Source organism: Sycon ciliatum, chromosome 1, assembly GCF_964019385.1.
Source record: "Sycon ciliatum chromosome 1, ocSycCili1.1, whole genome shotgun sequence".
Taxonomy (NCBI): Eukaryota; Metazoa; Porifera; class Calcarea; order Leucosolenida; family Sycettidae; genus Sycon; species Sycon ciliatum.
Window position 1 is genome coordinate 20,243,745 of NC_088643.1, and position 14,982 is coordinate 20,258,726.

General features: G+C 47.4%; 1 protein-coding gene across 1 annotated transcript in view; it reads right to left on the bottom strand.

Moving 5' to 3' along the window:
* LOC135817300 (integrator complex subunit 9-like) overlaps nt 1-13,129 on the bottom strand; it is a 22,084-nt gene extending 8,955 nt beyond the window's left edge. Inside the window, exons 1-12 of the mRNA XM_065330463.1 lie at nt 12,718-13,129; nt 11,691-11,818; nt 9,750-9,807; nt 9,172-9,216; nt 8,770-8,853; nt 8,175-8,230; nt 7,750-7,824; nt 6,831-6,890; nt 5,924-5,984; nt 5,143-5,232; nt 4,814-4,858; nt 3,687-3,798 (exon numbers count right to left, since the gene is read on the bottom strand). Coding sequence (XP_065186535.1) covers nt 3,687-3,798; nt 4,814-4,858; nt 5,143-5,232; nt 5,924-5,984; nt 6,831-6,890; nt 7,750-7,824; nt 8,175-8,230; nt 8,770-8,853; nt 9,172-9,216; nt 9,750-9,807; nt 11,691-11,818; nt 12,718-12,726 — 823 coding nt within the window. The 5' untranslated portion in view covers nt 12,727-13,129. The remainder of the gene's footprint in view (nt 1-3,686; nt 3,799-4,813; nt 4,859-5,142; nt 5,233-5,923; nt 5,985-6,830; nt 6,891-7,749; nt 7,825-8,174; nt 8,231-8,769; nt 8,854-9,171; nt 9,217-9,749; nt 9,808-11,690; nt 11,819-12,717) is intronic.
* Nucleotides 13,130-14,982: the final 1,853 nt, after the last annotated feature.

Below are 14,982 nucleotides of genomic sequence, written 5' to 3' on the forward strand. Positions count from 1 at the left end.
ATCGACCTCGCCTTGCTGACTTTCGAAGAGCTGCGGCATCTTGCCAAACAACATCCTATTGACGGAGCCGAGTCAAAGAGCCGAGTTGATCTTGTGGTTTCCCTAAGACAAGCTGGTGTGGGTGTAACCCCGATCAAGGCCAATGAGGTCAGTACTAGTAGTAGTCTGAAGTCTCTAAACGAGCTTGTATGTGTAGTGATAGAGCTAAGAGAGCAACTTGAGCAAGCGAAGCATGATAATGCCATTGTTTCTTCACTTCGGGATGAGGTTTCCAGCCTAAAATTGGAAGTACTAGAGCTGAGGAACTTCACTACAGGCGCACTTTCTCAAACTGCCAATGACACCCACAACCGTCGCACAAGTGCTAACGAAGTTACCGTAGAGCCCTCCCTGTATGAAACTGACACATCCATCACCACTGCACCGCAATCACAGCACACCTCCACATCGCAGCATGCACGCTCAAGTTCAAATGACCGTACTACCGGTATGCACTCGCAACCACGTGCCGCTTCCCAGTCCAGAGACACTACTCGTACAGCACCTAGACCTGCTAGCAACGGTCACGTCACTAGTACGGACAGCAGTTCCCGCAACAAATCAGATGGACAGAGCTCTTGGGTAGATGTTGTACGACGTCGGGTCACATCTCGGTACGTCAAGCCTATGCCCACGGTCGAAACAAACCCTGTAGTCCTGACAGGTGTCGAAAAGGTGGACAAAGCGATATTCTATGTAGGAAACGTCCACATGGGCTGCAGTGCCGACTCCATCAAGGATTGGTGCCAAGAGCGTGCAGTGGATGTGCTCAACTGCACCATCTTGGAATCCCGCACCTTCGGAACAGCTTACGCCAGAGTGACATTCCCAGCCTCAGCTACGGAAAAGGTACTGGGTGACGGATTCTGGCCTGCAACTATCCAGCACACCGTAAGAAAGTGGCGGTTTGCAGATTCAAATACGAACAAACCAGGTAAAACCTCCACGTCGTCAGAATGATGGCTTCCGCACCGCTAAGCGCCCGGGCCTTCCCATATTTTCCTAAGACTCAACATAATATCACTATTGTTACGATTAATTGTCGCTCCGTGTCGAACAAAATCCCTGAACTCCATTAATTGTGTCGATCCAACACACCGACTATCCTATGTCTGACAGAAACCTGGCTCTGCCCGATACATATGCTCAGTGTACCCGGTTATACGTGCTTCCGTCGAGATAGGCCAATACCAGCAAACCAAAGGGCCCAGTTCCGAGGTTATGGTGGTGTTGCCATCCTTGTACGAGATGGGACATTTTTGCATGCAGCCCAGCGCTCAGACCTTGACTCTCCCCAATGCGAAAACATATGGGTTGAGCTTGGACTTCCTGCAGACCTGGGTGCTAATCCTATACTCATTGGCTGTCAGTATCGCCCTCCTTCGCAATCCCTACCTGAACTTACCTCATTTTGTGACATGATGACGGATAATCCCTACCTGAACTTACCTCATTTTGTGACATGATGACGGATACCCTACGGGCTGTAGACCTCTCATCCGTTGATATATTCCTCACTGGTGACTACAATGCTCACAACTCTGACTGGTGGAGCGGTGACGCTACATCACGCGCTGGAAAGGAACTTTCGCATATATTCTCCAGCTTCGGTCTCTCCCAGCTGGTAGATTTTCCCACTCACACCTCTCCTAACGGAACCCTGTCGTGCCTAGACTTGCTCGCTACCAATCGTCCTCAATCAGTATTCTCTGTCGACGATGCTGCCCCGCTTGGTGCGTCCGACCATTCACAGGTAGTTACCACCCTTTTCTACAGAACTGTAACCCGAACGCCTGCAAAGGAAGTACCATGCTATCCTGCCCGTAGTTCCCCAGCCACTCCATACAATTTTGCGCAAGTGCCACCTTCTGTCTGGGTAGCAGTAAATATGTATCTTTCCTCGCTCAACTGGTATGATCTCATGGACACACCAGATGTCGACGACGCATTAGCCAGATTCTCCTCTTCCTTGAATGATGCATTTTCCCACTACCTGTCGCCTTATCGGAAAATCTCTTCCTCCACCCAGCGAGCTGTATCTAGGAAATATCCTCCGTGGGTTAATCGAGATTTAGTACTTGCCATTAAGTTGAAGTACGAACTCTACAGCCGATATAGGAAGTTCCCAACCCCAGCTAACCAGTCTGCCTTCAAAGTTCAGCGTAACAGAGTACGAAACTTATCTCGATCTCTTCACCGTGACTATTTGGCATCTATACAGGCCAGCATGGCGTCAGGTAACCTTAACATGTACCAGTTTGTTCGTTCTCAGCGGAATCGTCAGCAGGATCGTGGCCTTCCTCACCTCATTGATGAAGGCGGTCATCCAGTTTCTGGCAGTTTCGACAAGGCTACAGTCCTCAACCAGCAGTTCGCCTCCGTTGCTGTGCCGGATGATCCGTCGTTATCACTTCCAGCTCTTCGTGCCCACAGCCAACTTCATGAAACATTTGTTCAGGTCATCACCACAACTGCGGATGTTAGAAAGGCTATCGCCCGACTAAAGTCTCGCCGCAGTCCTGGCTTGGACACCATTACGAATGATGTCCTGAAGAAACTTGCCCCGTCGATATCGTACCCCCTCTGCCGTATTTTTAATGTGTACTTTTCGATTGGTAAATTTCCAGCAGCATGGAAACTCGCGAAGGTTGTTCCGGTTTACAAGAGCAAAGGCTCCAAGTCACAAGCCAGCAATTACCGTCCTATCTCCTTGTTGTCCTGTGTATCGAAACTATGTGAGCGATTATTCTTTGATAAGCTTTATGCTCATGTGTCGCCGGCCCTTGCCCCAGTCCAATCTGGTTTTCGACGAGGAGACTCAACCACCATGCAGCTGACACGCCTTGTGCAGGACATTGTGGCCCTTCGTCATGACCACCAACATGTTGGTATGTGTTTTTTCGACCTAGCAAAGGCGTTTGACACGGTATGGTTCCGTGGACTCCTAGCTAAATTATCTGCGATGTACAATGTTTCCGGAGCGTCTCTGGCGTGGATTACGGACTACCTAACAGATAGAACGCAATCAGTGTCAGTGCGTGGGGGCTGATTATACACGGCGGGTTTAGGCGGTGCGTGGGGGGGGGGGGGATTATACACGGTGGGTTTAGGCGGTGCGTGGGGGGGGGGGGTGATCAAGAACAGAGCACCAGCAGTGGTAGTAATATAGCAGCCTATGTAGAAGGATGCATCTGGAAGAAATGCATAGGATGTGATCGCATGTGATTGTGGGGTAACTGTGTCTCTCGTGTGAGGAATAACATCATTTTTTTGTATTAAATGGCCACCCGGGACACTAACAGGATGTCATCTCCACCCTGGCCGTACCTCAGAGCCGTTTGGTTAACAGAGAGTGCAGTGTGAATGTGTGGTGCCCTGAAGAAAAAATACGTTCAGGGCACCGTGTGTGTGAATCAAGATAACTAGGAACTATACATGACTGGAGGGTCCTGGCATGCGGAGAATGACACTTGGTTCGGCACTGGGACACGTGATAATAGAAGATTACCAGAACTCGCTTTTGACGTTTAAGCTTTCGAAGGGAACAGAAGCGAAACACCTGGCTACCATGTGTTTACAACAGTACGCTAAGCTGTGAACATAATAATTATTATTACTATACAACAACTGACCTACATGTAACTTACCCATGGCTTCACACATGGCTACAAGCATGTTATCGGGATTGAAAGTGGGTGCCAAGCTCAGCCCGGACAGCAGCAACACATCCGCATTGTGAAGAGCCGCCTGATGAAGCGCCTGGATACGTGCCCAAACACATAGCGCGCACATACACACGCACACGCACACACACACACAAACACACACACACGCACACACGCACACACAAAAAGAACAAAGGGAAAATGAACAAATGTTATTACGGAATACGGCCGTGGCACAACATTTTCTATCCAATGATTGACATCAGAGGGCAGCACTAAGCAGAAGATTACATGAACACTACAAACATACCCTAACCAATCCCTTTCAGAATATCAACACTGAGTGTACGCATCACTTTGTTACCTAAGAACTGTCAGTACAGTCAAACCTATGCCAAGCGACCACCGCCATAATAGCAACAACAGGTTGCATATCCCATTTCCACCGGGTAAACATGAGTGAATTCTCAGCTTGGACCAACGCAGATATTAGCCCTTTGAACCAAAGCTGACCAATAACATCATTTGTTCGTTGCAGCGAGGTGCATGCAAGCGCAGTGCAGCCTTTAACGTGCGCAAAAACATTCTGTGCACAGCTGGCCGAGAAGATCAAGTGGAAATTCAACTGGTCTTCACTCTCAAGCGAGTGTGAAGTGACCGAATAGGAACGAAGGGTACGCCTGTACGGTCTTGAAAACTAGACGTATCAAAGGAAGTCGGTCCGTACTCAAAATTCAATGTATGTTCCCCTAGTACAGTAAAAACCTGGCGTAACCACCGGACACCCTTGGTGCAGTGGAAACTATCCTGATATGACAGGATTCCGCTTGATCCAGGGATGCACACTCGATCCACAGCACTTTGGTGCAAGAAAATGCGTCGGGTCAATACAGGATTTTGCTTGGTACAGGGTCCGGCAAACACAGGTTTTACTGCATTCGTATGTGCACTTTTGGAGGAAAGATGTGTGCCTTGAAAATTGTCCATATTAAGCCCGTGTACATCTCATCCGAGTAACATCCAGAGAGCAGTAACAAAAAAGTATGTACTGCATGTGCGTACACATGAGTTCTCCAGGATTAGCAGAACACTTCTCAGCATCGACTTACCTGGGGATGTGTTGTTAGCTGAGAGGAGGCGCTGAGATACACAAACTGAATGCATGACAAAGACCGTATGCACACACGCATGTAACACAAACACACACACACACGTGCGGGCAAGCCGGGCATGCATGCACACATGCATGCACACATGCATACACACGCACTCACGCACGCACACACACACACACACACACATGCGCGCACACACACACACACACACACACACGCACACACGCATCAACAAAAGTACTGTGCCACTAAAATGCAGTCTACGGGCAAGTCAAAACGAATACAATCATTCTTCTCCAGTACATAATGCCACCACGTCATACCTTGTCGAAGGGAGTTTGCAGCAACCAATTACAGCTACCCAGGCTGGAACCGGAGCTGTGGGGAGTAACTTCAAGAAGACCGAACAAATCCTGTAGCACACAAAAATACGGTACAAACGCTGCATTCAGACTAAACATGGCAATAGAGTTGACATTTCCGGCCAGAGTTGGAGAACAGAAAAAAGATGTTCCGTTGGATGAAATTAAATTTACACAAGAAGCGCACAAGCCACTCTCGAAATTTCAATCAGGCCTTTCGAACCATTACCATTCAAAATTGGTACATTAGTGATACGAGCAGTAGCAAACAAGTCCTTATATCTATTTTTCTAGGCGACTGCGGTCAGAGCAGTGACAAAATAGCACCCAAGAGAGCACACTAAGGACTTGCTTGCTGCTGCTCGTATCACCAACGTACCGATTTTGAACAGTGATGGTGCGAAAGCCATTGCCGAAATTCCCAGTCGATTCTGTGCTTCGTGTGCTAGAATCACAAGTAAGCTTGCAACTTCGGCCGTGAACTAAAACAAAAACAGTAGACTACAGCCGGATCAGCTGAGCCACTTATAGCAAGTTGAAAACTGTTGTCAGCCAAACCTATGCCCATACTGACTGCATCAGCGGGCGCTGTACAACAAGAAGAGAAGAAGGAAGAGAGAGAGAGAGAGAGAGAGAGAGAGAGAGAGAGAGAGAGAGAGAGAGAGAGAGAGAGAGAGAGAGAGAGAGAGAGAGAGAGAGAGAGAAGAGAGAGAGTGAGAAGAGAGAGTCCCACAGCTCTTACCACAGCTTGACCATAGGACACCAGCTCCACACGCTGCACGGCGTCAGCAATCTCCTCCATCCTACCCGGCATTGACACACCGGTCACAACACACGATCAAAAAGCAAAGCAATCAGCATGGAAATTCTGGTCCCATACCAAAGTGAGCGTGAAAGAGGACAGTGAAGCTACAGAACCGTGGCCAGTATCAAATGAATCAAGACTCAGCATGATGAGAACACAAGGCACGACACGGTCTAAACGTATTACTAGTACACTTCCCCACAGAAGGGTTGAATTACAAAGTAACCTGTCATCAACGACCTCCTCATGATACACAGAAAACCAGCTGTTCATACTGACATACCGGTCAGCCTGTATGTGGACGCATGGTCTAGGATCATAGATGACTGGTTTCTCAAGATAGGTAGCCTCTACGAACAGGTGGACTCTACGAACAGGTGGACTCTACGAACAGGTGGCCTCTACGGACAGGTGGCCTCTACGGACAGGTGGACTCTAAAGACAGGTGGACTCTAAAGACAGGTGGACTCTAAAGACAGGTGGACTCTAAAGACAGGTGGACTCTAAAGACAGGTGGACTCTAAAGACAGGTGGACTCTAAAGACAGGTGGACTCTAAAGACAGGTGGACTCTAAAGACAGGTGGACTCTAAAGACAGGTGGACTCTAAAGACAGGTGGACTCTAAAGACAGGTGGACTCTAAAGACAGGTGGACTCTAAAGACAGGGTCTCTAAAGACAGGTGGTCTCTTATTGCAATGGTGACTTAACACAGGTTTCACAACACAACCGTCCAACACATTCCAGGTAGTAGCAATCAGCTAACACATGCACAATAACTTGAATAAGGATTTGCATAGCACAGCACAAGACTTCAGAGGCGAAAAAACGTGGCAGCTACTCACGTGTATAAGTGCTGGAATTTCCCCGTTCGTATAGCATCCTGTACCTCAGGTGGAAGATGCCTGAAAAGACGACATAAGTAGCAACAGCAACATCAATAGCAGAATTCAAAGAACGTTCAGATTCTCGCATAATGGAAAGATTTGATAAGGTTAGGCATAATCAGCTTATCGGGGATTCGTTTCACATTGGATTTTCCGGAGTAGCGACAAGGTAGTTTGTTGACTACCTCACTGCCCGTGTTCAGCAGATTGCTGTAGCAGGGAAACCGAGTTGTTCCCAGTCTTCCACATGTGGTTTGCCTTAAGGCCCCGTACTGGGGCCCCTTCCGTTCAGTCTGCATGCCAGATCCGTCCCATCTGTCTCCGAACCAGCCCACTCCCTGCAGTTTGCTGACAACACTCGTTCCACTGCCATTTTACCGTACTTTCTCGCACAGCTTTGTTATTTTTTTGCGCATCAATCAGTACAATCTACGATACAGTATCCATACGCGCTGACATCGCTGAGCTGGCCACAAGCCACGTGATCCACGAGAAGTCCCCGAAACACGCAGCAGAAAATCAGTTTTGAAAAGTTTGAACAATTTAGTGACACGATCCAACTTTCGAGCATCATATGTTTTTTCATCATTGCTCCTATCGGAAAGGCGATCACACCATGGGAAAAATGCTTGGTACTTCCTCTTCAACCTACATATTTCGATATTAGTAACAGGACTAAAACCAATGGAGCTACGAACGTTTTACCGTACGCAAAAAAAATACCGTTCCATTTCGAACGATGCACCCTAGAGGGTTAAGGAACGCGGGTGCCCGCTGGCAGGTGCACCACACTATCCCCTGCCACCTTAGGCGTGTAGTGTCTGTGAGAAAGAATCATTATAGGTATGATCTAACACTGTATATCGCAAGAACTTACTGTAAACGTGTAGTCATCTCGGGTGAGTTGTCACCTGTTCCTTCTGCATATTGTGCCAATTCTTCCATCATTAGCCTACGACAGCCGGGTAGATTGAAGATTGGAATACAAGAATACAAGACGTGGCGAAAAAGAAATACGCCAGGGAAAAAGAGAGCCGGCAAATTCAAGCGTTTTCATGATCTTGGAAATCTGAAGGCAGGCACATGATCTTTGTTGAGGAAGAGAAGTAATGGAGATGCAGGTAATTGACGCGCACACACACACATGTACACACTCATGCACACACACACACACACGCGCACACACGCACACACACACACACACACACACACACACACACACACACACACACACACACACACACACAGAGTTGGAAAAAGTGTTTATAAAAAAACCCAGGAGTGATAGTGCATGGATCTTACCGGCCGAGTTGGAGGGTGGGCTGCGTAGCGAGTACTCGCCCACGGAATTTCTCATTCTTCACGCACAGAATGGACAAGCGAGGACACAAACAAACACACACGTACACAAACAAACACGTACACACACACACACGCATGTATTCGCACACATGCACAACCGGTACACGTACATGCCATAAGCTAGCCAGCAGAGTCCGTCAAACTACTCCAGATTGAATAAAGACAGCAAGAAGAAGTAAAAGTAAAACCTCTTCTTCAAGAAGAAGTACAAGATTGTATCAGTCTATGCTCACTTAGAAGGTAGAGTATAAGAATCAACATACGCTCCAATTCACTCTACGTTCTACCATTGCGGTCCACACAGCTCAGGAACAGGACAATCGGAACGTGTCAATCATGCCACGAGTGAAGCAACACAACAATAAAACATAAATGATCACGGGCAACATGAAACTTGGAGCAGCGGCACTGGTCTTTGGTCACTGGTCGTCTTCGTAAGGGTGGCCTGCCACCGCAAATGCACATGCAACTCTCCTCTACTGCGTACTCCTGGGTGAGCGCATGATTATCAGCCGCAGAGTAACCACCTGCTCACCTTGACTAGATACGGTAGAGCGAGCAGATACGAGCAGTTCGAGAGTAGCACCGCATCAAAACTGGAAGGATCGAAGAAGTCCAGCTGAGACCATTGAACAAGCAGCACATAACAGACAGGAGAACAACGGACTGTCAAGACAAAAAAACGGGCTTTGCTTTCGAATGTTATTTATTTAACTGAGCCATAAGCAAACACGACAATACGAACACACCAGTGTAAACGGTGTCTGATGAAAAACCTGAGTTAGCACAAACTGGCCAACATTTTACGCCACATGCTGGCTGTACCAAGCCAAGAAACATAACATGATGAAAATCGTGTGAGCTAAAAGCAGCGGGCAACATGCCAAAACATAAACCAACACAACACAGTAGCCACCACCAACAGAAATCAACTTACCACAGGTGGACAAACGTAGGAGCTGCCGCTTGTGCTTGACAAGTCCTTTGAAATGAAGAAAGCAGAACATGACAAAAACATCGCGTTGAGCAAAGCACATGTGGATTCGCTATGCTTCACTAGCATACCAAATACCCAGGCTGTCTGCCGAAGTGTGCAGTGCTTGAGTATGCACACTGGACGTTTAGCCCCGGATTCTCCCCCAAATTTACTCCAATTGCAGATACGGGTAACCAAGGAACAAAAATAATGGGACACGATTGAGCTCTAAAATATAGCAGGAGCGACTTGCAGCGGAGCCAAGCACGCTATTCCATACAACACTGCGTACCATAGAGTGGAGCAATCAACCAACTAATGCGCAACTTGACAGAACTAAACAAGTGTGTGCCATTCATGATCCACAGTTCGATTGTGCATAGTCAGAGTAAAGGTGAATACAAAAGAACCATAGCCTAGGACACTAAATGTAAAAAAAGTCTGAAATACAGTGGTCCATTTAATAATCAGTGCCGGCGATAGCAAAAGGTGGTGTTGACGTGTAGGCGCACAGAAAACCTGTGGGCACCCATACTTACAGCAGTCTGACCAGCGGACGAGCATAGCTCTTTCGAACCTGGTGTTTTCAAGACTGGCCTGGAGAGAGGGGCATGGAAAAAGATAAATGCAAATAGCTAAAAACCCTGGAAAGAAGTCTGAGGGCGACGGGGAGAATAAGAAAACAAAAAGGGGAAGTCCGGTGAAAATTTAAATTTCAGGGTTCGTAGAGTTTGGGGCCTCGAGTCGAATGGTCTTTGTCCGAGGAGGCTGCGGTCTATGGTTCGTCAGATCAAGAGTACATAACCCCCCAGAGTGTGCAACGCCTGATCCAGCTGTGCATAGGGTCTTGGTCGAGCGTAATCGGATCTTTGCGTCATAATACCGTACACATCAGAGAGGAATTCGGGGAGTTGCGGGTAGTCTCGCATCAAAAACAACGGTGCCCTGCCTCGAGACCGGCCTTGCGCTGGTGTGAAGTGTACGCATGACATCAGAAGATCCGACTACGCTCGACCAAGACCCTATGCAGAGCTGCATCAGGCGTTGCACACTCTGGGGGGTTATGCACTCTTGGTCAGATATGCCCAATCGAACATGTGCGAATTTGAGCGCGCATCACCCAGATCCAGGTGATGACGTCACAGCGTGCAGCCAGGTAGCCACACCATCTATTTGTGTACAAAATGGCTGTCATTCAGAACGCGTTCGATTGGGGAACCGTTTGTCGCAGCTTCTTCGGACCAAGACTATTCGATTCAGTGTTACAAACACTACGCACCCTGTGATTTTCAGGTCGGCAAATCTTGAGGTTATCCCGTCTTTTAGCCGTTTCCGAGTTGGACTTTTCCGTCCACCCTGGCCTCTGCGTGCATGCTAGGCTCCAGACTCTAGTCAACAAACTCATCACACACGGAACAGGACTACACTTGTACTCCCGCACTAGTGCACTGCCGTGCTGGTGTCGTGTGGTAGATCTACAAGACTCGATCGAGTCACAAAGACACAAGAGTCAAGACACAGACTTGTCATGTACTACACTCGTATCAATCCATGTACAGTCATGTAGTCAGGGAACGTGCGTTTCTCCTTGCCGGTGGTTGTGCTTTGCATTGAAAGAGAAAATTTTAGTTTTTCGCATGGAATAGTTCAGCCTCAGTTACGCTACAACGATGAGCCCACAACCGTGACAAGTGATAAAACAACGAACAGCTCCCAGACCTAAAACTTTCAGATTCTGTAGTGTTGTGAGCCTTGAAGAGTCGTGCCCGTGGTTCACAGTGCCTGCACTGTTCTCCAATCGAGCAGCGTCCGAAATATGCCAAGTTCGCACCAAAAAATCACCGTGTGGCGGGCCACTGGAGTCCAAGCGAATCGGTATGGAACAACATTTAGAGCACTCGCATCGCTCTTCTCCATTTTGACAACTCTGCTCTGCTCTGAGATCTGATAACTATATCAGACTCATCTGCAATAGCTGCTGCTTCTTCATCAGTGTGAAACGCGGCAGCGCTCACTCTTAACCGGCCCGTGCGGCCATTTCTTCAGCAGAATTAGTTCTCAGCCCAGACCGAACTCATGAAGGTCAGCCATGGCTGCATCCTCACTCTCGCATGGAGTTAAGTCTTTGGGGTCGCTTGCACCACCTACTAAAGGTCGCCAAGTCATTAGAAATAGCACCGACACTATTGCTTTCACGCACTCCTTTTGACCTAGCCCAGGCTAGCTGCACCCTATGACGTTGCAGAGGGTGTGGCGCGGCCGCATGACGTCATGGTGCAGCCCCCGAAACTCAGTTTTTCAAACGGAAATATCTCAAGAACGCTTTGTCGGAGACACGTGGGACCAACACCATTCGACTCAGCGACGGAAACTCTACGGACCCTGAAATTTAAATTTTCACCGGACTTCCCCTTTAAATACGGCGCTTGGCAAATCAGGTGTAAGCGGCATCAAGGCACAGAATGCACAATTTGACTTACACTTCCACAGCTGACCTAGGAGCGAAGTGTGACAAAGGAGAAGTATCCAGGCCGCAGTCCAGCAGCACTGTTACACCTGCCAATCGCAGTGCGTAACTTGGTGCTGTTCGAAAATCACCAAGGCAACACTGCATAGGCACAGAAAAAAGCAACAAAACATTGGAAGTACATGTCAGCTTTAGCAAAATTTCTAATATTCAACTAGCAAGGGACCCATATCCACAACTACTGCAGGAAACAAACATGTTTCAACAAGCTTCCAGAGGATAATTTGTAGACTACATGTACTGGTAAACACAGGACGACAAAAACTCTGCATCGAACAAGGGCTGCCACAGAATTATAGTCAAAGGAGCTTAGGCCACACCAAGTTATTTCTATGTTTCGCGTCACCGCGCGTGTACCTTTTCGAATCCTTGACAAGAAAAAAAGAACCGAGACGAGTCAATCGATGGCTGTTCTGGCGAACATTCTCTAGCCAGTATGGCAGATCAGAGGTTATCAGTTTCTCGATAATCATGCATTCCAGGCGATGGTACGTAGAAGGTGCGAGCGATGAAAATTTATATTTTTCAAAGCCGTCGGCAGGGCCTGCTCACCAAGCGAGCGGAGATTCCAGGTGTCAAGGACTTCGAGATTTTCCACGATCGTGATGGAGCGGAATTCCACTCGACTCACGTCAAAGTGCAGGAGCTATCCATGAAATCTCATATATCGCTCCAGCCCAGTCTGCCAGCTGTCCTGTGGCGACTTGTTGTCGTTTTGGATATGAGTGACAGCTTAGTACAAATGTAGTGCTATTCTGTGTGCAACAATTACATGGCTCAGAAGACATAGAATGGAGTTTTGTTTTTTGTCCTCCCGCCCGCGTGCCTTTTCCAGACAATGTCCGACGCGAAACATAGAATTAAATTGGTGTGGCCTTAGCAGTGACACAAAATTACCAATTCCAAACAAGTCGCAATTACTTGACATGCTAACGGTAAACAACAGCAAAGGATTTCATGAGCAATATTTTAAAACTCACCAAGTCCATGTTGCCTGAGAGTTACGGCGCTCACGCACACCAGACGAAATTAATCTCACTAAGATGCTCCAACCAACCAATAGGCAATAGTTCTTGCTTGATATCTCTGGGCGAGTAGTATAAAACGACAATACTTTCTACAAAATGTTCTTGAGAGACCAATTTCTTTTTTTCAAAGATGCAAAAGGCAGTCGAATCTTGTTAGTTCTAAACAGCCAGCTGGCCAGGGTTGGAGTAACTGATGTAAGAGCAAAACGGACGAGAGAGAAGAAGGAACTGAAAATAGGCGATACGAATCAGGGTGATAATTATGTCGCGATTCAAACGAGAAACAATTTAGCTCACATTTCCGTGCAAGCATTTGAAGCATTCTCGCACAGCGATAAGCCACACTCGCTACACACCAAATAACAGCACATTTGTATTGCGGTTAGGAGGGCCAGAAGTGTGACTGAACTGAAGAGGGAAACATCCCCGACACAAGTTGTTTCACAGAACACATATTTTTCGGTTTTACAAATCTTTTTAAAGGACTGACCGGTTTCGCTGTCTAAGGCAGCTCATCAGAGTGAAGAGAAATGTAAAAACACAACAGAATTTATGCAGGCGAGAGTGGCACTAAATTATACATGGATACAAGTAGGCCGCCAAAATGCTAGGGGCCCCAAGAGCATTGGGAGTTCCTAATTTGGAAGTGCTGCAATTCTGTTATGACATATGTGTAATAATGTGGGCTTGAATTCCAATATGGATGAATGCTTATATGGAACATGCTTTGTAATTATGAACAAGTAGTATGTTGTACATGAAAAAGCATGCAAGCCCAGTTTGTACATTATTTCTGTCTGGTAATGTGTACAGACTTATTTTTGGCAGTGTCAATATTGACACTGCCAAAAATAAGTCTGTACACATTACCAGACAGAAATAATGTACAAACTGGGCTTGCATGCTTTTTCATGTACAACATACTACTTGTTCATAATTACAAAGCATGTTCCATATAAGCATTCATCCATATTGGAATTCAAGCCCACATTATTACACATATGTCATAACAGAATTGCAGCACTTCCAAATTAGGAACTCCCAATGCTCTTGGGGCCCCTAGCATTTTGGCGGCCTACTTGTATCCATGTATAATTTAGTGCCACTCTCGCCTGCATAAATTCTGTTGTGTTTTTACATTTCTCTTCACTCTGATGAGCTGCCTTAGACAGCGAAACCGGTCAGTCCTTTAAAAAGATTTGTAAAACCGAAAAATATGTGTTCTGTGAAACAACTTGTGTCGGGGATGTTTCCCTCTTCAGTCCTCAAGACGACTGGCCAGTCGTGCTCATGCGCAGCGGTTTAGAGAACATGTGAAGATGTACGAGTAAAAAGAAATTGATCAGATGACTGCTCACTTGTGAGAAAAAAACACGAGAAAAAACCGCTGTGACGAGAAAATACTTCTCGCCTCTGTCGCTGCGCTCTGCCGTCGAGAAGATACCATTTATTTGAATGAAAACCTGAGAAATCGCGGTTCTCACGCGTACCTGATGCCATTGTCATCTCCATGACAGCACCTGACTTGGTTGCTGTCTTGCTGAGCATGCCACGCATGCCAAGAGTTCATAACCACCTGAGCTGGGGGTAATGACCTCTTGCTGTATGTCTCCAGTGACTTTCAAGTAACAGCATTGCCCGGTTTGTTTTACCTCTCGACTCTACATCACGCATGGGAACCAGTGCAGCTGTGCTTAGCCAAAGGCAAAGACCCATGAAAACCCCTCCCCTGCTTGTTCGTTTTTTAGGCTTTGCTTGTCTTCTTGCATACTGTATTCACGAGAACGGGCCCGATAATAACCGCCTGGGCAACATTCCGAACAAAACTGTATCATACACTTGCCACTACTACAAGACTTAGTGTAAGACTTAGTGCACTCGCCAGCTTGCGTCGCTTGGGCAGATACCCAATCGGGACGGTTCCCAGTCCGGGCGGCTCCTGAAGACAGTCTGGCCCAACTGAGCAATCCGGGTCACGGATGCTGGTGCTGATCTGATCACCCAGGACCAAATAGGCTCGTCATGTGGAAATGTACATGTATAGTGGCTACAGCTAGCGGTGTCAGAGTTACCGTATCCCCAGGGGCGTACCGGTAGCAGCCGGACCACTTTTTTTCACACAATGCCAAAAGTGCCCAGAATGCAGGATTTTGCACCCTAATTTCAAAAAATTCCCAGGGGAGACCCCCCCCCCCCCGGCCCGGCCGGATCACCTCC